This window comes from Drosophila elegans, unplaced genomic scaffold (genome assembly GCF_018152505.1).
Source record: "Drosophila elegans isolate 14027-0461.03 unplaced genomic scaffold, ASM1815250v1 contig_208, whole genome shotgun sequence".
Taxonomy (NCBI): domain Eukaryota; kingdom Metazoa; phylum Arthropoda; class Insecta; order Diptera; family Drosophilidae; genus Drosophila; species Drosophila elegans.
In genome coordinates, this window is record NW_024545578.1 from 5,062,269 (window position 1) to 5,086,842 (window position 24,574).

Genomic DNA, 24,574 nt, shown 5'->3' on the forward strand with positions numbered 1-24,574 from the left:
TAACTGAAGATTTTTTGTATTTATTTTGTATATACAAAAACAGTTTACCATAGGGCGTTATCAAATAGGGGAATACTTTTAAAGATTGCCGTCTACGCTACCGATAATCGTAATAGTTAGTATGGTTGCTAGCTGGGTTTCGAGCCATTAGAGTTAGGGTTAGGTATGAATAGATTACACTAGGATGGGCTAACGTTAGCAGTCGAAGAGAGCGGGAAGGGGAACCCCTTTTGGAACAATCGTTGGCTATTCCGGGCCAGGAAATCGCCACAAGAGCGGGGTTCCTCCCGCCCATGATGTCTGATTCAATGATTGATTGATTATCCTCACTATAAGTTGTTCACGCTGATGATCTGGTTGATCCAGCCGATGAACGAGGACGTCTTCACATAGACGCCGGGCACATCCTGTCGTCCGCATCCGAAGCCCCAGGACACGAGGCCGGCCAGCTCGTAGAAGCCATCATCCTGGCAGACCAGCGGTCCGCCTCCATCGCCCTGGCAGGCATCGTGTCCCTCCTCTCCGCCGGCACAGAAACTGGACGCGGGCAGGATGAAGATCTTCTCCGTCACCGCATTCACCTTCCGGATGCATTCCGTGTCGCTCACAATCGGAATTTCCGCCTCACGCACACGCAGTGGAATGGGACCAGCTATCGATAAAGATCCATTATTTAGATATCTTCTATTTTAGATTTAAACATCTAATATGTACCTTCTCCCATGTATCCGTATCCGGTCACTGTGCATCGTTTTCCCGCCGCATGACTCACTCCTCGCGCCGGAAGACACACCAAACACACTCCATCCCGCAGTTCCGCCTGACCATGCAGCTTCAGCAGGGCAATGTCGTTGTCGAGGGTCTGGCTATTGTGGTTGTGATGAATGTACGTGGTGGCCACTCGCAGGGTTTGTGCTCCTGGACTGCCGTACTTCCGGGTCAGATCGTAGTCGCCCACGCGCACATAGATGGCATCTCCGGAACGGACAATGCTGGAAGGGGAAAAATACAAAATTAGGAACATTGGAAAGTATGTCAACATATCCTAGATTAAGTATAGATAGTCAGTCGCCTTTATGCTTTATCCATAAAAAGTTCGTTTTATAAAAATCGGACACCTATATTCCATGCTATGAAACTACAAGCCCGAAATCTACACTGACTAATAAATTCTTGTTAGTTATAGCCCTTTTTCTATAGTTTTTGTAGCTAAGATAGGATAATTTTCTTTGTTAATAGTGACTAGCGTACGAATTTATAAGTTCTAAACTTGTAGCGTTAGGTTGAAACCTTTATATTAAATAAATAGTTTCTTAAATATTAAGATTTTGATGGATTGTTTTGTAATTTATAAAACTAGGGCGAGTATTCTATGGCTGATATTGAACAAATCTGGCGAAATAGGTGTACAAAGGTAAGAAATATATTGCAAATTTAACTGGTTTTTGTTTATAAATAAACTAAGACTCACTTGGTGACACAATGGGCTGCAGTGAGGACCCACTGGGTGCCGATTAGTGCCGCTCCACAGAGGTACTGGTTCAAGGAGTTGATCAGAGCCACCTGCCAGCACCACTCGCCATTTTCGCCATCCTCGCCGCCCACCACTCGAGCCCTCCTCCTTCCGCTGAAATTGGACTGAAGTCCGTACAGCGATCGCTGCTGCTGGTAGTATTCCGGATATACCAGATCGGGCTGATCGGCCGCTTCCTGGTGATTGTGATAGGAACGGAGTTGGTTGCTCTGCAGACTGCTCGATTCCACGAGATCGCCCAATTTATCGTTGTGGATTTGGATGGGCACAATGGCGGATCCCAGGACCAGTCGCTCATTGGATTTGTTGAAGTTTCCATTGTATCCGGCGGCGGAGGTCATTTGGCGAGCGGTTCGCTGGACTCCGTACTTGGCACGGGCATAGGACACCAAGGAAAGCGCTTGGGATCTTCCTGTCCGGAGAGTTCCCTTCACACCGCACACATACTTTGAGTAGACATGTGGGCGTGGCGTAGTCGTCGTGGTTGTCGTCGTCGGCGGAGTGGTCATCGGTGGCTGTGGTTGTGGCGGAAGTCCAGCCTGAAGACCCGGTCCGGAAACTGGATAGTAATCCCCGTAGTTGGGAGCCGGAGGCGGAGGTCCTGGCTGGTAGGGATTCGGGTGATGTGCTGCCATCTGGGGTGGTGGTCCCTGTTGTTGTGGGTTGTTCATATAAGAGTACGGCGGCGACTGCGGCGGATACGCCTGCGGTGGGCCAATGGGCGGTGGGGGCGGGGCCGGATAGTAGGCGGTATCGTTGCGCGTCTGGAACTGTTGCTTTTCGAGGATCTTGCTCTTAGGGGCACAACAACTCTGACCGGAACGCTTGCAGCGGAACATGTCAGTCATCTCAGCGTTTTCTGTAATGTAATGGAGAATTTTAAATAGTTTTCTATTTTTAAGTGCTCTCAAAAAAACAAAATTTCCTTGTCTAAAATGTACTTTTGTTTTAAATTGTTTCTTTAATTTAAGATAATTTCTTTCCTATTGTTTGGATATTTTTACTGAAAATCAGATATATTTATTAAGTTTGGAAAATCAAAGGAAACAATATACTCACTGAAGCAGGTGAAGCTGAGCAGGCTGACGATGCAGGATCCGGGGCACTCCTCTCGCGGATCGGGACTCGGAGTGTTGGGCAGGACGTAGGGCGGAGCGGTGGGCGGGGCCGTGGGTGAGGGCGTGGGCGGCGGCAGCTTGGGCTTCGGAGCTCCGGCTCTGGAATTGTCGCAGCACACGGATCCCTTGGCACAGGTGGTGGGTGTGGAGACCAGCACCGAAGGTCGCTCGCAGAAGGCGGCCATGATGTTGAGCAGACAGAATCCCGGGCAGCGGGGCACTTGAATGGGAGCCTGTGGTGGCGGTGGCGGAGGAGGAGCTGGGGAATTCAGAGTGCTCTCGGCAAAGGATATGATCTGGGAGAGGAAGTCACCGCCACCTCCGCCTCCTCCTCCTCCTCCGGAGGTCGAAGCTGGGGGCGGTGGAGGCGGAGAGGCGGGACGAGCGGGTTTGGCCGCCGGTTTGGGTGCATGCTTGATGGCCGGCTTGGTGGGCGGGGCCTTGGAGGCGGGTGGCGCCTCCGAAGCACTTCCGGTCACACAGCAGCTTCCTTCGCCCGGACAAAATGCCTCCGAATCGATGTCGTCACAGAAGATGGCGAATATCCCGTTCATGCACTCGCCCTCGCATTCCTTCAAAACCTGACCCTGTCCTTGTCCGGATTTCAGCTTATTACTCAGTGGTGGCTCCTCCTCCTCGCCATCGTCCTCGGTCTCCTGATCCTCCTCCTCTTCAGCCGCCGCCTCCGTCGTTGTCGTCGTCGGATGCTTCTTGTGTTTGCTGGGCTTCGGAGAACTGATGCTATTAGTTCTGGCCGGTTCTGGAGTGGTGGTGGTACTGGTGGTAGTCGAAGTGCTGCTTGTCGATGTGCTGGATCCACTCTTCGGAGGAGCAGATTTCTCGGCCAGTGTCTGGTTTGGCTTTAAATTGCTCATGTGTTCTGGTTGAGCAAATTAGATTGTGAGATAGAAATTAAAATCTTATTTTGGTGTTTACTTACTGGCTGGAATATAGATGTCCTTGGGCAGCTTGCCATTGGAGTACTCGTCCAGGGAAACGCAGCACTTGGTGCCCTCCTTGCACAATCCGTCGCTGGTCAAATAGGCCTCACAATACTCCGCTATACGATCCGCCACACAAACTCCAGTGCAGTCTTCTGAGAAGATATTATGTTTTATATATGTAATTACTTTAAAGTTCAAAGATTATGTTTATTTCTACAACATTTCAGACTATACACTAAACAAATTCTTGGTAAATTACATTTTTTAGAGACATAATAAGCATAAACATATCATCTTGATCTTCTCTCACATCATTTTGGCAACGAAAATACTAAAATTTTAACTACAAAATGTCAAATTGAGATTTTAAAATATATATTTATGATTTTTATTTATTTCGATCCTTAGTTGTGTACATGCTAAACATAAATTTATTAAGAAACAAATCCCATTGAGCTTTTATAATGTTTAATTCCAAATAACTTTATGTCTGTTATTACTTTATGTTTAAAAATTCTCACTGATTGTTAGATGTTCCCTATTATTTTAATAGAATTTAGAACAAGAAATATTTTTCCCTGTAAAAATGACTTTTCTTTTAAATTCCCAGTGATCTTAAAATATCCCCTATCATTTAAATAGAATCTCTTAAACTCACTATTAGCATCATCAGCTTTGGTGGCCTCGTCCTTGTCCTTGGGTTTGGCAGTGGCCACTTTCTTGGTGGTGCTGGTCTTCTTTGTGGTGGCTACTGTAGCTTTTGTGGTGGTGCTAGTGGCGGGTCTCTTGGTCTGTGGTTTGGGCTTTGGTTTCGGAGTGGTACTCGTTGTGGTACTGCGCTTTGTGGTACTAGTGGTGGCCTGAGTAGTCGTTGTCCTCTGAGTGGTTGTGGTGCTGGTAGTAGTTGTGGTTTTTGGCGTTGTTGTCGCCCTCACAGCTGTTGTATTTTTACCAGCTAAAATATATGTTTATCATTAGGATTTAAGAGATGTCATTATGAAGTCGAACAATACCTGGAGCATTCTCAATGCAGCACTTCATACTGGCTGAGGGACAGGCCACATCATCAAGAACTTCGTAGCATATTAAAGTAGCCAAGGTGTGGACACAAACGCCAGGGCAATCCTTGGCATCTGCTGTGCTGGTTATAGTGTCCAAAAGACCTATATGGTAGAATTTAATAAATGATTAATAAGTAATATTTAATTATTATATCACTCAAACAGATTTTATGCTTTCCGAAAAAGATGTAGAGATTGTATTTTAATATAATAAAAATAGAGACAAAATTTTAATTTAATAATTATTTTTATTTTTTTTATTATTTATTATTATTATAATAATATTTTGTATTTCTATGCTTCGGGAAACTATAGCTAGTTTCATCAACACATTTTTTTCGGCAGGCAATGAAAATATTTTATTACTTATTTGTAGCATTATTTAATTACTTTTTTTGGATTTTTATATTTAGTTGTGAAAATCATTGAATAAATAAATAATAAATAATACATTTCAATTTAATTCTAATAATTGATTTATTACAATTTTAAATCCATCTTCTCATTAATTCTCACCTGATAGAAAGCTGCCAGCCAGGGATTCATCTTGAGCCTGTGAAGGCAATGGCTTACTGACCAGCAAAATGCTGAAGATCAGGGGCAGAACAAAGCGACTCATTGTTTTGGGGAAGCTTTGCATATTTCGATGGTCCAACATGGTCAGCACGTGCTCATTTCTTACCAAGAATCTGCAAGAGAGAGAAAGAGATGGGAAAAAGGTGAGATAATTAGCGGTGGTCAAGTGAAAGTCGAGGCGACCACTGAATCATCTTCATCCGGGCCATGTAACCCCGGCCCCCAAAGTGACGTAATCGTAAGGCGGCAGCTTGGGGCATCTGCCACAGGCCCAGAGATCATTGGCCTACAAAAAGCCGCCGGCTGAAGATCATCATCATCATCATCGAGATGTTACCACTGGGTGTGTGATAAAGCCAAACCAGTTTACCAGTTTATGTTTTTCTTTTTTTCTTTTTTTTTTGGTAGTTCTAGTTCTGCGTGCTTGCAGGTGCCCCATTTCAATATTACGTATACGTAGCGGTGGCCGCCGAATAACGGGCCACCATTCCAGCCGTTCCCAGCCATAATCCATGTATCTGGGTTGCCCAGAACGAGTATGGCAACCAAAAAAAAACTGGTTATCGCCGCTGAAGAAGACCATGCAAATAATTATTATGGGCAGTGGGAAAGAGAGCTGGGTAAAAGCCAGGGCATTCTTGGGCCGAAATTAACGAAACCGTTTAATGAATGAAATAGAAAGTACTTAGTACGAAATGAAACCTCGCTAACAGAGATCTCAAATCTCAGCGAAAGTGCAGTTTCGAAAAGAAAAAACAGAAACTGAATCGGAAGGGGAATAGGAATCTGAATCGACATCGGACTTCCCCAATCACGTGCGGCGAAAAATAAAAAAACACACACAAAAGCTTTCTACCAAACCGGAAATTTCTCACCAGGCCAAAAGGAAAATATTATTATTATTGGCCAGCTGATGGCGAGGGGTAGAAAGTGCTAGCTCACGTATTTTGGGTCAAGTCGAATCGTTTCTCCTCTGGCTAACATTCTTGCCCCATTCTGTCAGTCAGTGTGAGTCCCAGTCCAAGTCCAAATCCAAGTCGAAGTCCACCACGCCTACGCCACCATGAATACCAAGTCCGGCACCAAAACCGACAAAACTGGGTCAGATGCATAAGGCGCGACGGCATTAACACCAATCGTTCTTCTCTCTTTTGGGTTCTTGGGATTGGCTATTGTATGGGTATGGGTATGAGTGTGGGTATGGGTATTGGAATTCCACTAAACGAATTTGAATTTCACGCCAGGCCAAAGAAAAGAGAAGACTGTATACAAAACAAACAGAACCGTTTAGCTTAACTGTAAAATACACTGGAACTATCGTAGTTGGACATGTCAATTTGCCAAACCGATTCTTTCTTCTCTCTCTCTCTCTCTTTCTCTTTCTCTCTCTATTTGTTTAATTGTTTGGATTTCTTTCGTTTTTAGCACTTCCATAAAAGTCCCGAAGACGAAACGCGGCGAAGAAACAGAAACGTATGGTGGAAGACCACGTCAAAGAGATGGAGGAATTCTTCGCCTTAGGCTCGGCTCACGAACAAGTTAAGCGACTTCTGGCTGGCTTGTCCAACCATTCCCGTCTCTTTTTTCTTTTTTTTTCCTGGGATACGATCTTAACGGTAAGTTTCCAGACGCATAACTGTGAGTGTGCTGGCAGGAGTATTGATTTCCATTCGGACATCCACTATTCATATGCAAATATCCAAGCGGAAAACAGGTAGGAAACACTCACAATGGTTTTTTTTTCAGAATTAGAACGATCCTCAGATCTCTTTATTGTTTAAGTATCTGTATCTTGTATCTGGATATCACGATCACGACGCGACTGCACCTTGCGAAAGCCAAAAGCCGACTGACCAGCACTCAAGGTTCTCAGCGCTGGTAAGTCGCCAAGGCCGGGAATTCTCCGGAGAAAGTGTGCTACTCTCCCGAAGAGCAACGATCGCCTCTCTTAAGAGACCATCACCTGTTTACCTGTCCCACACACAAACACACAATTTTTTGTGGGCCATAAAACATTCGGTAAACTGAGAAATTCAGAAATTCAGAAATTACCACTTCACCATTTTGCAAATGTTTTTATTAGCACCCCGCACCCTTCTATTTTGGCAAAAAGGATACAAAGGAACCCCCGGAGTGTGCCTACTTTAGCGGATTAACGTGTTACCCCTATCCCAAATGATCATCATTTTTGCACATTTGCATTGTCTGCGCGGCTTAGTTATGCAAATCTCAAGTGGCCTTGCATGTTTGCATATTTTTTGGCCAACATCTTGTTACATATGCTAATTTTGCAACTCCTGATCCCGATTTCGATCCCGATCTTGAGAAGTTGTTGACGTCGCCCTGTTGCCAAAACATTGCAGATTGCAATTACCAGTATGCGAATCTAATGAACAACTAAATGCATTTGCATATGGCCTGGGAAAACTGAGTAAGCCGATGAGCTGGGGATTTGCGGTGAGTCGGGGAAATCAGTCAACAGTTTTGCATAAGTAGAAGAAAATACTATTAAAAAGAATCTTTATTCATTTATATATTTGAGCTTTTACTAAATTGAGACTAAGAGCTTACTTATATTTATCATGAGAACAGGATAAGTAAACATTTTTGAATATAACCAGTTAATTGATACTTAGCAAACTAAATTGTGTTTTTTGAAATATACTCAGTTACAAGATACAAGACAAACCATTAAAAACTTTATAAAACAAATCAAAGATTTATTTTGAGAAGAACTTGGCAATAATAAATTTGGTTTAGTGGCAGAATAAATTTACACTTTAGTTTACTTAAAATTTGATATCAAGACTGTCTAAATGCCAATAACAATACTAATTAGAGTCGGCCACCCATTTCCTAGACATAGTCTGATCCTTTCTATTTCTAAACCCATGTCTAGGCAAATGAGCAGAGAGACAATCCTTCGCGTCCTTCGCGGATGTTCCCAGGCTCCTTTCGATCGATCCCCCGAGAGACAGAGACACGCAGCCGTCGCGCATCCTTCGTTTCGAGGCAAAATCTTCTCAAGACAAAACTTCACACGACCAGATCGGCTAGAAATTTGAATAAAACGCTGAATAAAAAAAAACTGAAAGTGGTAAAAAAAAGTGAAAAAAATTCATAAAAAAAAAGCGAAAGAAAAAAAGTATTTATCATTCCGGGCGAGTGTGAGTGCGAGATCGTATTATACCTGGGCCCGAGGACCTCAGGCAAATAGATAAGGAGTTGGTGGTGGTGGTTGAGCCTTCGTCCTTCGTATGCAAATCGCTCGCCCGAGTCCGCGATGATTCCTTTTCAATTCGAACAATGCCGAGGGTCGCCGCCCTGTCCTTTGGCCACACATGTTTGTCTGCGTTTTTTCTGCATTAATCGTCCTATTCGAAAAAAAATGATTAAACCCTTTCGTTCGGTAAATTTTTTTTCCAAGATTTTTCCCCGTTTTTGTTAGGTTCATCTTTTTTTTTTTTGCTTAAGTCATCCCGTTGTTGTAATTTCACTTTTCCGTGAGAACTTTTGATGGGTTTGGATTTAAATAAGAAGAAATAGGATGCTCAGGTGTGGAATAACAAAATTTTTTTTTAGAAAAAAATATATAAAATAAAATCGAAAATGAGGAAAATGAAGAGTATGAGAATATGAGTACACATATGAGTTTTGTAAAAATATATGTATAAACGAAATAAAGAAAAACTATTCGCTGATATAGTTTCTCAACTAATATACAAAATCTTGTGTTAAAAAAAGGATTCTACAAAAAATGAATTTTGAAAATACTTTCAAATCTTGGGTGAGCCGAACTTCCAATTTCCGTAATAAGTAAAATATGACTTAAATAAAGTATAGTCTTAATTTATAATTTTTTTTTATAATTATTTCCAAATATGTAAGGACGCAAACACTTCTTAAAAAATGTTTAAAGTCTAGCTAAATCAAAAATTCTAGACCCCTTTCAGTTGCGGTTAAATTTGATTTAGCTCGTCAAGTCCATTTTCCTCAAGACCCAAGGCGATTTATGTTTAAATAATCGAGCTGCCTGCATCGTCGTGCCCTGCATCCTAAGCAATTCACCCCCCGGCGTGATGTACGATGATGTTCTTGGGCTGGAAGGGATTCAATCGGAGATCTGACCGAGTTTTCTCAATTTGCATATCGAGGGTCGCGAACTCTTTTGAGGGGTGCTATCGTCGGGGCAAGGGTTTGTCATGGGAACAAAAGATGCATTCAACGCCGAAGAATAGACGAAATCAATATTTGAGGTAATTAATTAACAGCATCAATATTGGAAAGAGGAAACCCATAACAATATTCACATTTAGCAATCAATTGACTGACGTTAGAATGTTATCTTGAATATTATCAACAAAAGTCATGTGGCTTGGTGGTATTATCGTGTTTCATGAGTAAAAAAACATTTTATACAATACAAGGCGAAGAATGATTAAATTTTCTAGTACCAGACATTACTATTTAAGTATAATTATTATAATCACAAAAATTCATATTTATTTCTAAATTGATAACACAAAAAATTAAATTCAAAAATTTAGAAGCATAATTAAACTATTAAAGAAAATTATATGTATTCTATTATATTGGTAAACGTGTTTACATGATATAAAAAAAGCCACAAAATAATTTATTTCCGTTCTTATGTGTAAAACAACCAGCTGGTACAAATTATTTAAATTGTCCATCAATTCAAATTCAGCGCTCACCGAATTCATCTTTTTTATGCGGTCTGGCAGCCACGCTATTCAAAATTGTTCAACACTGAACATAGCAATAACAAGGGGCGCGAAATTTAAAAAAAATTTTCAGTATATAGACATAAAAAGAAGACTTTCAGAAGTTTTACAATTTTTAATGTACCGAAATATTTTAACTTAAGCTGTTGTTTTTAAAAACAGCACCAAAAAACATGCATTAATTGAGACTTTGAATGAAATCAAGAGTTTGAAAGCATACTCATAAATCTTCATCTTCAAATTTAATTTAGTATTAAGATAAATAACTAAGTTAAAACAAATTACAAGGAATCGTGTCTGTTTAAAATCACCTGCTTCGCTGTGTGACCACATTGCATTTGCTATCTGTGGTATTTTTTAGCACGATTCATCGGCCAGCGTCTGCGGTCACACCAACGCCAAGGTACGTGTCCAAAATCATGAATCGAAAGTAAATCAACAATGCTGCTGCTGCGGAACGTAAATGATCGCTAAACTCGTGAAATTGACCAGTGCGAATAGCAGGTGCACAGTCCACTCTAAAATTCAGATGCACTTCGTCGGCGAAACGGTAAACATCTGAGCACGCAGCAACAAAACACAGCAGCGACAAAAACATTAACTACAAAAACAGCGACAGCGGAGAGCGCCAGCAACAGCAACAGTCACCGAAATAGCAACATCTGAAAGAAAAACAAAATGACTATACACACAGTGCAGCGAAATCTATGGGCATCCTGCGTAGTCGTCCTGATCCTGCTCCTCTACTGGACGGACCCCACCCGCGGATACTTCGCCGCCATCGATGAGGACAAGACCAGCAAAAACTGCTTCTGCGAGGTGGGTTTTAATTGAATTACTAAATATAGTATATGGTAAATGGGATTATATACTATCTATCTATATTTCATACTTCTCAACATTAATATTAATGGTTGATACCAATTTTTATTTTAATTTCAAATAAAACCCTCATATATATTATTTATGGTAATATTTTTAATTTAAGAAATTAAGACCAGCTTGGGAAGAAAACATATGTTTTGTATTTTTCATCAAGAAAATATAGAATTTTTTATAGCACTTGTAAAAAGCAGTTTTATTTTAATAATAATATTTATATTTTGCTATCTTCAAAACAATGACATTAAATTCATAATGATAAATTAAATACATACAAATATCTGACAATTATAAAAATATAAATTAATTAATTAACTTGTTTCGTTTTTAAAATTTGCCACCCATTTTATAAAAGTTTGATTTATATTTATAATGCTCGTATCACCACCGCAACTGTATGATATTTATATATATATTTCGCAGTTGGAGGGATCTATAAACGACTGCAGCTGCGATGTGGACACCGTGGACCACTTCAACAACATGAAGATCTTTCCGCGGCTGCAGAGTCTGCTGGTGAAGAACTTCTTCCGCTTCTACAAGGTGAACCTGCGGCAGGAGTGCCCCTTCTGGCCGGACGACAGTCGCTGTGCGATCCGCTTCTGCCAGGTGGAGAACTGCGAGGAGCAGGCGATTCCCCAGGGCATCAAGGACAAGGGGGAGCACAAGGAGAAGGCGTCGTTTAAGGTGGGTTTCGGTGTTTCGCGGGTATTTCCATTACCCAGCTATCAGCACTACGCCCCTTATCGTATTCATTCTTTGGCTAAAGTCATTGGTACTGCACTATCTACCTGAACGCTCAATGGGTTTGCAGGTGATTTATATATTTATTCGATTGTTTGGTGCTCCACAAGATTGAACGCATCTGCAATCTCCCAGTGAGCGCACGCGGGTAATGATGTGGCCTTTGATTTTGTTTTGCAATGCTGACGTGGTTTTGGTATCTCATCAAGCGTTCATCCGCCCCTTGAATAAATTTCAAATCGATCTTTCGGAGTTACTTAAGGATTGATGAATCATTCCTTTGGGTACTTTTGTATTTTAAATAATCCTCAATTATCGCAGGCAATGAGCCCTCTATTTTCTAAACAATTAACTGATAAAACAATATTTTTTTAAATTGTTTTTAACAAAAGTGCTTGTTATCTTCATACGCAGACAAACACTTTGTGGACTTTTTTTAAGATTGAGACTCGTAGATTGTACAAGGGAACAAAACCTTTTTATTAAGCAGATATTTTTGAAACTAAAGGTTATCTATCTTTACTGATAATGCTGAACAAGAATGTTTTAACTCAAAAGAGTCGATACTGCAGTGCAAAACTCCCCTTCAATGAAATTATGACTGACTTACAATTCCAGCTACCTTATTTACACAGTTGTTTTACTTAACTTACTGACTTCCTCATCTGAATTTTAACTTTACAGTATACGCGGGAGGCGCAAGTGGAGGGCGGAGCCTGCTCGGATGGTGAAGACTTCGACAGTTCGCTGGGCTTCCTGGACACGAGCATCAGTGACCAGGCGCACCGGGAATTCGAGCTGTGGGCAAAGCACGACGAGGCGGAGGAGGACTTTTGCATTTTGGACGACCATGAAGAGGGCTCTCAGTATGTGGATCTGCTTCTAAATCCCGAGCGGTACACCGGTTATCGCGGAGAATCGGCTCACCGCATCTGGAAGAGTATCTATCTGGAGAACTGCTTTGGTGGCAACAACGAGACGGCTAATAAGTTCTCCAGCTATGTGCCCCACATGGACCTGCGAGATGTGTGCCTGGAGCAGCGTGCCTTTTACCGCATTATCTCTGGCCTGCACTCCAGCATCAACATCCATCTGTGCTCCAAGTACCTGCTGTCCGAGTCGAAGGACTTCCTCGATCCGCAGGGCGTCTGGGGTCCCAATGCCAAGGAGTTCAAGAAGCGCTTCAGTCCGGAAACCACAGGTGGCGAGGGTCCACACTGGCTGCGCAATCTCTACTTCATCTACCTGGTGGAACTCCGCGCCCTGGCCAAGGCAGCTCCCTATCTGCGACGCGAGGATTACTACACGGGCATTGCCGAGGAGGATGACGAGGTCAAGCTGGCCATCAACGATCTGCTAACTGTTGTAGAGTAAGTAAACGGAAGAGAATAACTATTTATACACATATATTAATGAAGCTTTCTTTTTTTTTTTTTTTTTAGAAATTTCCAATCGCACTTTGATGAGAACGCACTCTTCAGCAGCGGCATTGCCTCCATTAAGTTCAAGCATGACTACAAGGAGAAGTTCCGCAATATATCGCGCATCATGAGCTGCGTGGGCTGTGACAAGTGCAAACTGTGGGGCAAACTGCAGACCCAGGGACTGGGCACAGCTCTGAAGATCCTCTACTCGGAGAAGCTTAACCTGGCCACAGAAAGCGGGCTGTGGGACAAGCCGCACATCGAGGCGGATCCCATTTTTAGGCTGTCGCGTACAGAGATTGTAGCCCTTTTCAATGCTTTCGGAAGGTAGGTTTTCATTGACTACAATCTATCATATATTTATAATACCCCCCTACCTTACAGATTATCCAACAGCATATACGAGATGGAGAACTTCCGGCGTGTGCTGAGGTAACCCAGCAAAACTGGACCACGACCAGGGCCAACCGGATCCCATTCGCCTCACAGGAGCAGCTCTGCGCCGCCGCCGAAGCTCCACCTACTAGTTAATTCACACGCACATCGCTGGGGCTGCATCTTGGGCATCCTCCTGAATGCGGTTTCCCTTCCATAGTTCGTAACACATGACCGGCCAGAGGCTATAGCAACCCCAGGATAGCTGTTTCCCTGTACATACAAACTATTAACCCTAGGCTACTTGTACTTTAGCGCACCACCGTATCACCCTCAAAATGAAGGAAACCAAATGACAAAAATAGAGCCCAGGACGGATGCAGGTGTTTATACTCATAAGTTAGGATAGTATTTATTTTACCTGGAGGAGTTTGTGAGCAGAACTTAATGAGATCGTAATACGCATTGTGCAATAACTCGACCTTACGACACAAGGATTCAAAATAAAACGTACAGTCAGATGTTTCTATTTGAAAGCCCCCCCTTTTTCACATCTCCATCGATACCGGGGCCTTAGCAACCGAGTTGTTTGCCTTTCCAGCTGTCAGCCTTTGTGACATTTACAAATTGCTATCCGGTTGATCTGCACTTCGATTGCTCTTTTGCTTATATTTTATCTGCGAAATGGTGGTTCTACAAGTGAAACGCGGCGACGAGGTACTCTTTCTGTTCGAGACCAGTGTTAAGGAGAAGACCGATTCGGTGCTGCGGGATCTGGTGGGCCTGTACAATGGTCAACTGAAGATCCAGCGTGTCTGCATGGAGATCGAGGAGCTGGCTGAACATGGCACCATGCTACCGGGCGAAATGGTTGGCCTCAACGAGGAGCAGCGGGAGGAGCTGAAGCTCAAGGATACTTATGCAGACAAGTGCATACCATCAGGCGGTTTCACCATCAACAAGGATCCTCTGCTACGCCGAAATGGGCAGCAACCAACGGAGGCCATGCAAAAGGTCCTGGCTAATGCCATTACCGATGCCAAGGCTATGGTGGATCGGGTAAGCTAGGGGATATGTGGATTATTAAGAAGAACAGGGTTCTGATAGAAAAACAGGTCTGTAAGCCAAACAACCGACCCATCTGAATAGTGAACTATAGTTTCCTGAATTATATCCTCGCAGAGGGTATTATAATTTCGTCAAAAGTTGGCAACGCATTTCCGATGTATATATAGACTCTCAGCATTATTTAGAGAGTCGATCTAAACGTCCCGTTAGTCCGTCCGTCCTTTTGTCCGTTTCTACGCTAACTAGTCTAGTTAAAACTTTTCCAAAAATCGACTATTTATTGCAGATAGTACATAAATTGTTTTTAAATTTATACGATAAAGAAATAAACTGTTTTAAATCGAAATGTTGTGGCTTTTTAGACCATTTTATTTTTGTAATAGTTAAATGTTAAAATAAAACCTAAACCCCTTTCAGCGACTGGTCAAGTCCTCCAAGACCTTGACCCTTAAGGTCATAGAAGAGGCCCTGAACCTTCTCCGAGGTGCCGTGACCATCGTATATCCCATGCAATTGCCGCCCTACGATACCATTCGCATGGAGTTCTCCAACACCGAGGATCTGTGTGGCACTCAGGCCTCCAAGGAGGTAATAGAGCCCTCCAAGGCTCAGTTCTGGTTTGCAGGTCGCCAGATGCTGATGGGCAAGCTGATGAGCGAGTACTTGGGACATAATGACAAGACCAAGGTGAGTGTCCTTACACCGATAAAAAGAGGAATAGTAAATACAAATATTTGACTATTGAACTCAAAATGTTATATTGCATGTTTAAATAACATTATATCGTAATGAAATTAACAAACGCTCATTTGATGTGAAGCCATATCATTAACCCTTTTAAAAGTGTGAACAAAAAATATGAGAAACTATTAGAAAAATTGTATTCTTATATTTTATGTATCTAAAAAAATTCGCTTCAAATAAGGGCTAAGTATAAAATCATATTATGAAAAACAATGCATATTAACTTGAATGATTTTATATTAAAATAATTTAAATTAATGTGTAAAATATTTGATTTTAGTTGATATGCATTCTTTAAATAAAATATGGCTAAAATTTAGTATTTCAGATATTAAAATCGAAACAGAAAAAAATCACATTAAATATTTAAAATTAATTTTAATAAATCTATATATAAATTAACTAAAAACCGTAAGGGAAAATATTTACAAGAAGTATAAAATATTTGTATTTACTATATTGTTTTATCAGTGTGGGAAATAGCCATTCCACCCTTTGTAAACTAACCCAAAACTCATATTAGGTAGTCGTCAAGATAAATCAACTGGGTGAAGGACCTCCAGGACGTGAGGCAGTGATCTCCGATCCCATGCGACGCCAGATGATGGCCGAAGCCTTTAAGCGCCAGGAGGAACTCAAGGTGAGTCACCCTTTTTTGTAGAGAGAATTTCAAATGGTGTTTTATTTGCTATAATACGAGTATAAGATATATATGTATATCAGATAACATATAAGTAGGTACTGCTGCTCCACCGGTTAAACTAGTTTAAGAAAACGTTGAATATTGCATAGCTACAAAGTCGAGAGTTAAGGCGATTCGGATGCCTATTTATCCTTTTCTAGAGGAGGCTACTTCCTTGGTCTGTCCTGGTTTTTTTCTTTCTTTTTTTTTGTTCAGCAGATGTCAGTTGGTCTATGCTATATACGCTATATAAATGCAACTTTGTCTAAGGCGCATCCGCTACTGAACTTCTAGAGTGGGGATCGGGTAAATAAAGCTCGGCCATCTTCAACTCGTTGTGTTCATCTGAGGCTATATAACCAGTATATATGTGTGATTATCCTTATTTAACCAAGAAAAGTAAAGAACCGTATTGTTCTGATCTGTTCTGCTAGTTGGTGTATAAACGTTGTATAAATGCGCTGAGTAGAATTTAAATTCAGTTCCCCTTGCACAATGCACAGGTCCATAAAGTTTGGTGCTGTTTTTTCATGGTCTTATACATGTTATCCTCTTTGGAATCCTTTTTTTTTCAATGCGAAACTTGCCTTGCAAGTTGCGGTTAATCCGCTTAAAGTATGACTAATGGTTTCTCCGGCACATCGCATGTTGTAGCCTTCTCCTGATCTTGGTCGAAATTCGGCTCACTGGTTCTCGAATCTCCTGTAGGACTAAGTGGTATCAGTGACTTGGTGCTGCCGATCATCTCTTGATTGTCCAGCGGAAGTCCATGGTCCGAGAGCTCCTGACCTCCAATGGCCTGGTGCTCCAAGTCGACCACATCGTCGTCCGTATCGTACATCTGATCCTGCTGTTTGTTGGCCAATCCCGGACCAAAGACCTCATCGTTATCCGACTCATCACCGGCACAAACACAACGCATCTTGGCATCGTCGCCCACCTGAAAAGGAAATTGAAGAAAAAGGCATACATAATATGTTTTTAAATTGAACCATAAGAATTTTAGAAAGAGTATTAAATACTAAAGTTTAAAATAAGATAAAATAGAGCATTGGAAACATTATAAATTCCAAAAAATAGATCATAGTATGCAGTCTTTTAACCCTTAAATGTCAATGAATATTAGAAAAGTTTAAAATATGTTTCTCTGTTTAGAGTATTATTTAATACCCACCTTGACGGACTTGGTAATGATGCACAGAGAAATAGAGGACACCACGAACAGTACAATGGGCACTATCAACGACACCAGTAGCTCTCTGTAGACCTTGTCCAAGTCATAGCGTGCCACCACAAACTCCACATTTGAATCCTGTGAGACGTAATGCAAACCTCTAGTAAACTGATATCACAAGTGAAATTTAAGTGGTACCTTGTTATAGTAACACTGGTAGCGTGACTGGGCGGTGTTGTTGTCGCCATCGTTGCCATAGCGAGCCACAAAGTCCTTGCACTCCCCTTTCAGTGTATTAACGCAGCCCTCCAGGTTGATGAACAGTTTCTTCCAGCTGTAGATGGTCAGGTTGGCCTGGTTGGGCAGGTACCTTTGCTCGGGATCCACCGACCTGGTGCTGTTATCATAGATAGCCCAAAACTGGGTGAAGTTCATGAAGGGAGCGGGCAAAGTGTCATGTTCCAAAAGCGTTCCATTCAGGCAATCCGTGGCACTATTTGGAAATCCAGTTAGTTAGCAACATCATGATCATTTAAGTCGTTTAGTTTATACTCACGTAATGCGATTGTCGGACTCGCGGGTGACCGTAGCGCAGTTGGTCAACAGGTTGCCATCGTCCTCCTTCCAGAACTCAAAAGGTTCGATGCGGACGCCATGCTCGGATCCTCGTGCCTGGTTGAAAGCCACTGCGTTCTCGCAATCAGCTGTGATTAGGTTGTCCTCCTTTAATGGATATAGTTATATAGGATTAGGAGAATTTCCAATTTAAAAAATTTCCTATAATTATACCCGTTGCTCGCCAGTAATTGTTTCTTCGGCCAATATATATCGACACATAAAAAGATATATTTCAAATCGAACCATTATTTTAGCAGTTATAAGGAAATTTTGAATTATGACGTCATTTTTGAAAATCAGTTCACATATTTTAGAGAGTGAAAGAACTGTTAGTTTACAGTACGGCAGATGGCGCCACCTAAAACCCAATTGTTAGCTGAGTAGCGGATATATAATAGTCGAGTATAGCATATTCTCTTTCTTAAACTTACATGCATAATGAGTGTATTCACATTCGCTGTCGTTATCTTGGAGCAATAGCGATCGCAACTGAAGGGCTTCTTAATCTTGGTGCAGTGCACCCCATGGCACTCAAAGAATCCATTCAGTTTGGTGTTATCCTTTTGCGAGTTAATCGTATGCCCATCGGCCTTGTGGTGGCACAGAAAGAACTCCGACATGTTCTTGCAGTGCCCTGTGATTATTGCAATCAGTTAGTGAAACTTTATAGGCTCTGGGGTGTATAACTTACCATTGGAGCAGTTAAACACTCCTCTGATGTTGTTGCAGGCGGTGCCATTGTTGCAATTGAACTTGTTCAGGCGACTCAGGTCAATCTGCAAGGGGATAACGAAGGATAATGGCCATTCAATGATCGTTAAACTCGAGTTGGCGCCAAGTGCCCATAAAGACTGAGGGGCAAATACTCAACATGCCTTGCCCCATCGTCTTGCCATTAGTAGCCACAAACCAAAGTGGGCTAAGGATGAGTCATGGTCGAACTCATCCTTAAGTGGGATGCCTAAGAATATGACGTCTTAAACTGTGGGTGGTCATGGGTTGGTCGTTTAGTTAAAGGTAGTCCTACAGTTGGTCACAAAAGTGTTTCCTTTTTTAAACTACATGTAAAAGTATATCATAATTTTTGAAGTTAATTGTTTATTTTATTATATTATTTTTTAACTATCATAATAAAAAGCTGACTTTTATAACTTTCAATAGTTAATAAATATATTTTCTTACACTAATTAAAAAAAAAAGCCACTCAATGTATAACGCTATTTAAAAAATTTAACTCAAACCATAATTTTCACATTTGTATATAGCTTATTCCTTTGAAGAATTTTTCTCAATTAGCTAATACCCGACTTTTAATCAGAGAAGTGCCTTAGGAAATAACAAACTTTTATGACCTTTTAGTAGAACTTTAAACTCTAGTATTGGCTGAGTACATTGCCCGATAATTCTATAAATAAATGTATTTTCTCAAGCTATAGCTGCCATTTTTACCGCCTTAGAGGTCTGCTATGAGCGCAATTACTCACCATGGCACAGGATGTGTTTGTCACCCTTGTGCAGTTGTTCAGCTGGATGTCCGTGCCATTGCGACGCACTATGGAGTGGATTTGGGGACAGAAGCCACTGGTCTTGGTCAGGCACCATTCGCCACAGGAGGCCCAGGGGCAGTTGTTGGGCATCTGGCGGTCCACCGTTTGGCACATGACCGGATCGTGTTCGAAGCCCGACTTGAAGGCCCTAAAACGGGGGACATTGGTAGATTTATAGAGGGATCTATTGGGAGTGGGGAGTGTTCACCGATACCCACTTCAGGGAGGGCGAGTAAATGGCCACGCTCAGGTAGACGATGGACACGCAGGACAGCACCATGGTCAGTTGGCACAGACAGATGGCGCGACAGATGCGCGTATCCTGTTCGGGAATCACCCGCGGTTTGTCCTTCCGTCGCGCCATTTTCCTGGAGGATTGGATACCCTACTTAATGGAGAATCCCTGGGAGTGGGCTGATTTACGACTTGTTGATTTGGTGGCCCACTTTCCGGCCGTACTCGTCCTATATATACTTTCACCCTATGCCGTTTTCAAGGTGATTCCTTTTGTTTGCTGGGTGGTGGGTGGTTTGCTTTCCGTTTGATTGGTGGTAGATGGTTTATTTGTTTGCTTATAGGTGGGGTTGCCGTTCTATTTTAGTTAGCATTGCTTATTTGTATGGGAACTTTAAAATAACTTCGGCCTTTCAAAGGAATATGGGAAGTGGAAGGTGGGAAACTGGGACGTTTATGTTTGATGTATGAGTTCTATATGTTTCGGTGGCGTTAATTGGCCCGATTTTCACACGTCCGCTCCCGACAGCAACTGCGTCCTGACTGAATCCCGGAGCGGAAGGAGTGCGGAGAATGGTATGCCAGGGCTGCCAAAAGGACACTGCGCACTTTTACTTTTCCCCCTACCGGAGTGTGAAAGTGAAAGCGAAAGTGAAAGGCCCAGGCCAAAACAAACCCTTGAGTGAAATGGAAATTGGGACAGGGATGGAGCCAGCTCAACAAATGGTTCCAGATCGTGGCAAACACGCCTGCGCCTGGAGAGGATTTCCTTTTCTGTCCTCGTTTCTCCCAAAATGTCATAAATAAAAACAGCTCTTTTTGTTTTTTAGCATTTCTCCACATTTGTTTTGGTTTTTTTCATTTTTTGTTTGTTTTGTTTTAATTGTTTATTAAATAGGCCGTTAGCTGGTTTAATTTGTTTATTGATAAAGACACGTTAAGTAAAAAATTTTAATCGTTTTGCATTCAAATTGGTTTTGTTCTTCGGTTTGGTTTGTATGATTTAAAAAATTCTCATAAGCAACGTGCGTTATATCGGTTCTGCTAAGCTATATGTATACGTATATATCTATGTATATATATATATTGTTATAATCCGTTTAGATGTTGGTTTTTTACATAAGATCGTTAAAACTATTTCAAAAATGTTGAGAGTGTGTCGTCCCAATGTGAGTGTGGGTGAATGAATAATTTTGGTTCCGCTGCTTATCCCCATGGATTGTATCTTTTATCTTGTATCTTGTGGTAAATCTATCTTTTCTGGGAGTCCAATCCGCTCCGTTTCTATGAATCTCCGCCACTTAGGTTTTTTTTTTTGCGGGCCGGAGCGGCATCGGTTCTATACAATTGTTTGTTTGATTGGTATTTTATTTATTTTTTTTTTTCGCTTTCCGTTTTTAGTTAGTTTTACGAATTTACTTAATATTTTTATGACTACTATCACAATTTGTTGAAAACAAGCGATCCTTTAATTGGTATTGGTATTATCTCTGTGGAAATCGAAGTCGAGAGTGGAGCATCGCTGCCGCCTCCAATAAAGCCGGTTAAGCCAACCAAAGGTCCACATATATAACTAGCGTAACAATATGATGGCAAAGTGTTATGTTAACAAATCTCTTGAGCGCAAAATTTCGAATAAATGGCTGAGAAAAAGTTTGTCCTTCGGCGATGCTCCGCTTGCTTTTTAAATACTATATATATATATCGTCCGATGTGATGGCAAATGGAATTTCTATATGGTATGTTTTGTATATAGTATATAAGTATATATCTAGGTAAGCTATGTTGTTGTGTTGTGTGGTACAGGCTACAAAGTTGAATTTGCTATTTGTTTAGGGGCTTTAACTAATATTACTTTTGCTAGTATTCCATATCATCATCTTCGTCACTGTGACACAGAAGTTTGCTAGAATTGGAATGCGATTGGAACAGAGTTCTTAATCAATGCTAGTCAGATAAAAGCGGTTTATATATATGTATATGCTAAATAGATTGGGATAAACGGATCATGCCATTCTAGAATCAAAACTAACGAATATTCATAAAAACAAAAAGCATGCATTCTGAAACATTTCTAGTATAAGATCGTTAAATTTGAAAGTTATACGATATGTAATTATATAATTATAGATTAATATTTGGAGTTAAAGAGAAAATGCTGGGATCTAATTAATATAAACCTGAAAAAAACCTTTTGTCATATTTAATCTGTATAGTTTGAGACATTTAATATTTTGAGTAATTTTCTTGTGATTTTCTTTTCTTTTTTTGTTTTTATTAGTGAATGTGTGTATTTAGCATACGAAATTCCTTACGGATGGGTTTTTGTTATTGTGCGTTAGAGAAAATCCTTGGAGTGAGGGATTTTCTACGACTACGATTGAAGAGTATTAAGGAAGGCAGTAATTGCTAAGGACACTTCAGAGTAACAATTCGATTTGGGTTTCTTTTTGATGTGGGTGTGGATTTTCTGATTTTCAGTGGACAAGCGAACTGGGTGCCACACAATATACTCGTATGTATGTGCAAGTTAACTGGATCGAGGGATCCAGGAATCCAGGGATATATATATCAAATACCATCGCACTTAACCTATCACAATACATTTTGGGGGGTCAAAGTTCAGGCACTCTCGCATTGATTAGATCATATTCAAAATACATTCAACGACAACGACTTTTCCGTGTTACATTTCATGCAGTTAACGATCCTGAAAGTAATATAGAGTAGTAAAGAGAAAGATAGAGATAAAGAAAAGCTTATAGGAGAAATAAATATCGAATGGAACTAAAAGGGGATTACATTCATGTTTCGACTTATGGATCAGGCCAATATCTTAACGATTAACAAAAGGATAAGTTACATTCATAGGCGGATACAGCATGACAATACGACTTTTTTTTTTGGTTTTCGACAATAATATATCTTCATACAAGGCACAATGAGTTTATGTCCATGGTTCTGGGTGACTGTGTTGTTGTCTTCTACAATATACAGATATACGGATACTTTGGGGAACCGCGCAATGAATGGGAACAAGATGCAGGACAGCTCTGGTGGTGTATGGTGGGTGGTACATTGAATGGCACTCACTCTTCCTTGGTCGGGAACTTCTCGGCGTAGACCCGCGAGGACTTGTTGCACGCCTTCTCGCAGCAGGGGCAGTACCAGTAGCTGAGCACCCCGATCGAGATGGCGAAGAGCACGTTCGGTATGATCAGCGACAGGATCAGGTGGTACAGGTTGTTCTCCCACGAGTACCGACCGATGACCACCTCTGGGTATGCCCTACTGTAGTAGCAGGGAAAGGGCTCCCCAATATGCGAGAACCTAATAAATGTAAGTAATCAATATATAAGTAGGTCTGAGAATTTTTGCATAAGATCCCTGCACGAGTAGAGTTTAAAATCAGCTCCAGCTAAAGTTTGATCTGTTTGTCTATGTTAAATTTTTGTTCGATTTTATAAGCTACTTTAAAATAATTTTAATATGTATTCCAAGCTCTTCAGGTTAAGACTTTGAAGTACCCGTGCTAATTCTTCAGCAGTTGACGACTGCCAGTAAAAGTGAATGAGTTTACGGTCATACACAAATAAAGAAGAGCCTATTAATAATCTAAAGAATATACGAAACCTTTTTAAATTTCTTTGAAGATTATATATATCGAAGTCTCATAGAAGTTCAAAATATTAAAAATGAAAATAAATCCAATTCTTCATTCTTTGATCACATTGCTTATTCAACATCACATTTCATAGCTTCGATGGAATGATTGAACTTCACGAGTGCATGATTCCATTATTTCTATCGAATCGAATAAGTCATTATTAAAAGCTGAGATATTTGTGAGCTAAATTACTCGAGCTGTTTTGCTGGAGGGGGAGTGAAAGGACTCTTCGAGTATCCTTGTGCAGGGCTCTATTTTAGATCTTCAACTCACCCATATTGCCTGGCAAACACACTGCAATTGGTCGTGGGTGGATAGCCACAGCCTTCCGAATTGATCAGAAACTTGGTGTAGCTCACATCCCAGTTGACCGTGTCCAGGTCCCGAGGATTGCGCTCCCAGTCGCTGTACGGGATGCGCGTGTAGTTGACAAACAACTGATGGCACCTGGTAAATACAAATGGTTGGAAGATTGATATATAAACGATTATGTTATACCAACTTGGTGAGTGATGAGGTGCAGCCCTCGCGGCAGGAGCTCCAGCTGCAGTTCTTGATGCCCTCCGCGTAGATGTGATCGATGACGATGCAGGTCACCGGCACCGGATCATAATCCGCTATTATCGTTGAGATGGCGGGGTCCACGACGAAGGGTATCAGGAAGAGGAATGTGAACACCGACAAAATGGCAGTCGTACCTGAACGTTACAAAAATATTAAGCATTTAGCGAGTGCTAAACGGGTAGACAGTTTTGGGTTGTAAACGATGAAGCGGCAACCTTTTAAAATTATGTTTTACTAGAGTTTACCAAAGAAATTGATCCGTAAAATGAAAAATATATCACATGGGTTCCCTACAGGCATTCAAGCTTCTCCTGCAGCCGCTGCATCGTTTACAACCAGCCAAAAGCACTACCAATCTCACCAAGGCACACGGAGGTATAGAACTTTGCCTTCTCGAGCAGCGTGTCCATCTCGATCTCCTCGCGCTTGGCCTTGATGGCGTCCACGCATCCGCTGCCCGGTCGCACCGGCGATTGGCAGGCGGATCGCACGGATCCGGAGGCGGAACCGCATCCCGATACCGATCCCGCCGAGCCGCAGCGACTGCTGTTCAGGCTGATCTTGCTGGCGGAGAGCGTCTGCGCCGAGAGCGTTGGACTCGCCGGCATCGACGTGGTCGTGGTCAGCGTGGAGCTCTTCTTCATGGCGGAGATTTTTTTGGGGTGTGGGTGTGGATGTGGGTGTAGGGTTGTGTGGGGTGCTTAGATTGTAGTTGGATCGGTAAAAGCCTTTAAAATGAACACCGCTAACATTCGCGCTTTCTACAACAATTAAGATCTACTCTCTCTGGAGATTTCTTAGCCTAATCCTCTAACGATCTTCTGCCCATTTGTCTTATTTTTATAGCCGAAATGGAAAATGTTTCTCTTATTT

The 24,574-nt window shown here is 41.6% G+C and overlaps 5 protein-coding genes across 7 annotated transcripts; 2 read left to right on the plus strand and 3 right to left on the minus strand.

Annotated features, from left to right (window-relative positions):
* On the minus strand, positions 1–7,075 carry LOC108146480 (protein masquerade). Of its 2 annotated transcripts, none has more exons than XM_017272507.2 (9): positions 6,963–7,075; positions 5,174–5,346; positions 4,610–4,759; positions 4,255–4,551; positions 3,593–3,745; positions 2,594–3,532; positions 1,472–2,393; positions 715–992; positions 1–652 (listed from the first exon to the last, which is right to left on the minus strand). In XM_017272507.2, the coding sequence occupies exons 2-9, from the start codon at positions 5,313–5,315 to the stop codon at positions 330–332; spliced, it is 3,204 nt and encodes a 1,067-aa protein (XP_017127996.1). In that variant the 5' UTR covers positions 5,316–5,346; positions 6,963–7,075; the 3' UTR covers positions 1–329. The 2 variants fall into 2 exon arrangements, with proteins under 2 accessions (XP_017127996.1, XP_017127995.1); XM_017272506.2 differs by having other exon boundaries at positions 3,593–3,748.
* Positions 7,076–10,357: 3,282 nt separating this feature from the next.
* LOC108145914 (ero1-like protein) lies at positions 10,358–13,939 on the plus strand. Its single transcript, XM_041708450.1, has 5 exons — positions 10,358–10,797; positions 11,284–11,547; positions 12,289–12,974; positions 13,047–13,355; positions 13,413–13,939. Exons 1-5 carry the CDS (start codon positions 10,657–10,659, stop codon positions 13,462–13,464), a joined length of 1,452 nt encoding a protein of 483 aa, XP_041564384.1. The 5' UTR covers positions 10,358–10,656; the 3' UTR covers positions 13,465–13,939.
* A 148-nt stretch (positions 13,940–14,087) lies between these two features.
* Positions 14,088–16,191, plus strand: LOC108145617 (cilia- and flagella-associated protein 298). The gene is made up of 4 exons (XM_017271153.1): positions 14,088–14,462; positions 14,889–15,158; positions 15,739–15,855; positions 16,168–16,191. The coding sequence occupies exons 1-4, from the start codon at positions 14,088–14,090 to the stop codon at positions 16,189–16,191; spliced, it is 786 nt and encodes a 261-aa protein (XP_017126642.1).
* LOC108145913 lies at positions 15,867–20,074 on the minus strand. Its single transcript, XM_017271595.2, has 8 exons — positions 19,455–20,074; positions 19,174–19,384; positions 18,381–18,465; positions 18,121–18,323; positions 17,628–17,794; positions 17,270–17,564; positions 17,072–17,209; positions 15,867–16,837 (listed from the first exon to the last, which is right to left on the minus strand). The coding sequence occupies exons 1-8, from the start codon at positions 19,598–19,600 to the stop codon at positions 16,508–16,510; spliced, it is 1,575 nt and encodes a 524-aa protein (XP_017127084.1). The 5' UTR covers positions 19,601–20,074; the 3' UTR covers positions 15,867–16,507.
* Positions 20,075–20,398: 324 nt separating this feature from the next.
* On the minus strand, positions 20,399–24,345 carry LOC108145918 (protein tipE). 2 transcript variants are annotated; one of them, XM_017271603.2, is made up of 5 exons: positions 24,063–24,345; positions 23,640–23,835; positions 23,411–23,584; positions 22,564–22,800; positions 20,399–22,180 (listed from the first exon to the last, which is right to left on the minus strand). In XM_017271603.2, the coding sequence occupies exons 1-5, from the start codon at positions 24,343–24,345 to the stop codon at positions 22,123–22,125; spliced, it is 948 nt and encodes a 315-aa protein (XP_017127092.1). In that variant the 3' UTR covers positions 20,399–22,122. The 2 variants fall into 2 exon arrangements, with proteins under 2 accessions (XP_017127092.1, XP_017127093.1); XM_017271604.2 differs by having other exon boundaries at positions 20,401–21,376.
* Positions 24,346–24,574: the final 229 nt, after the last annotated feature.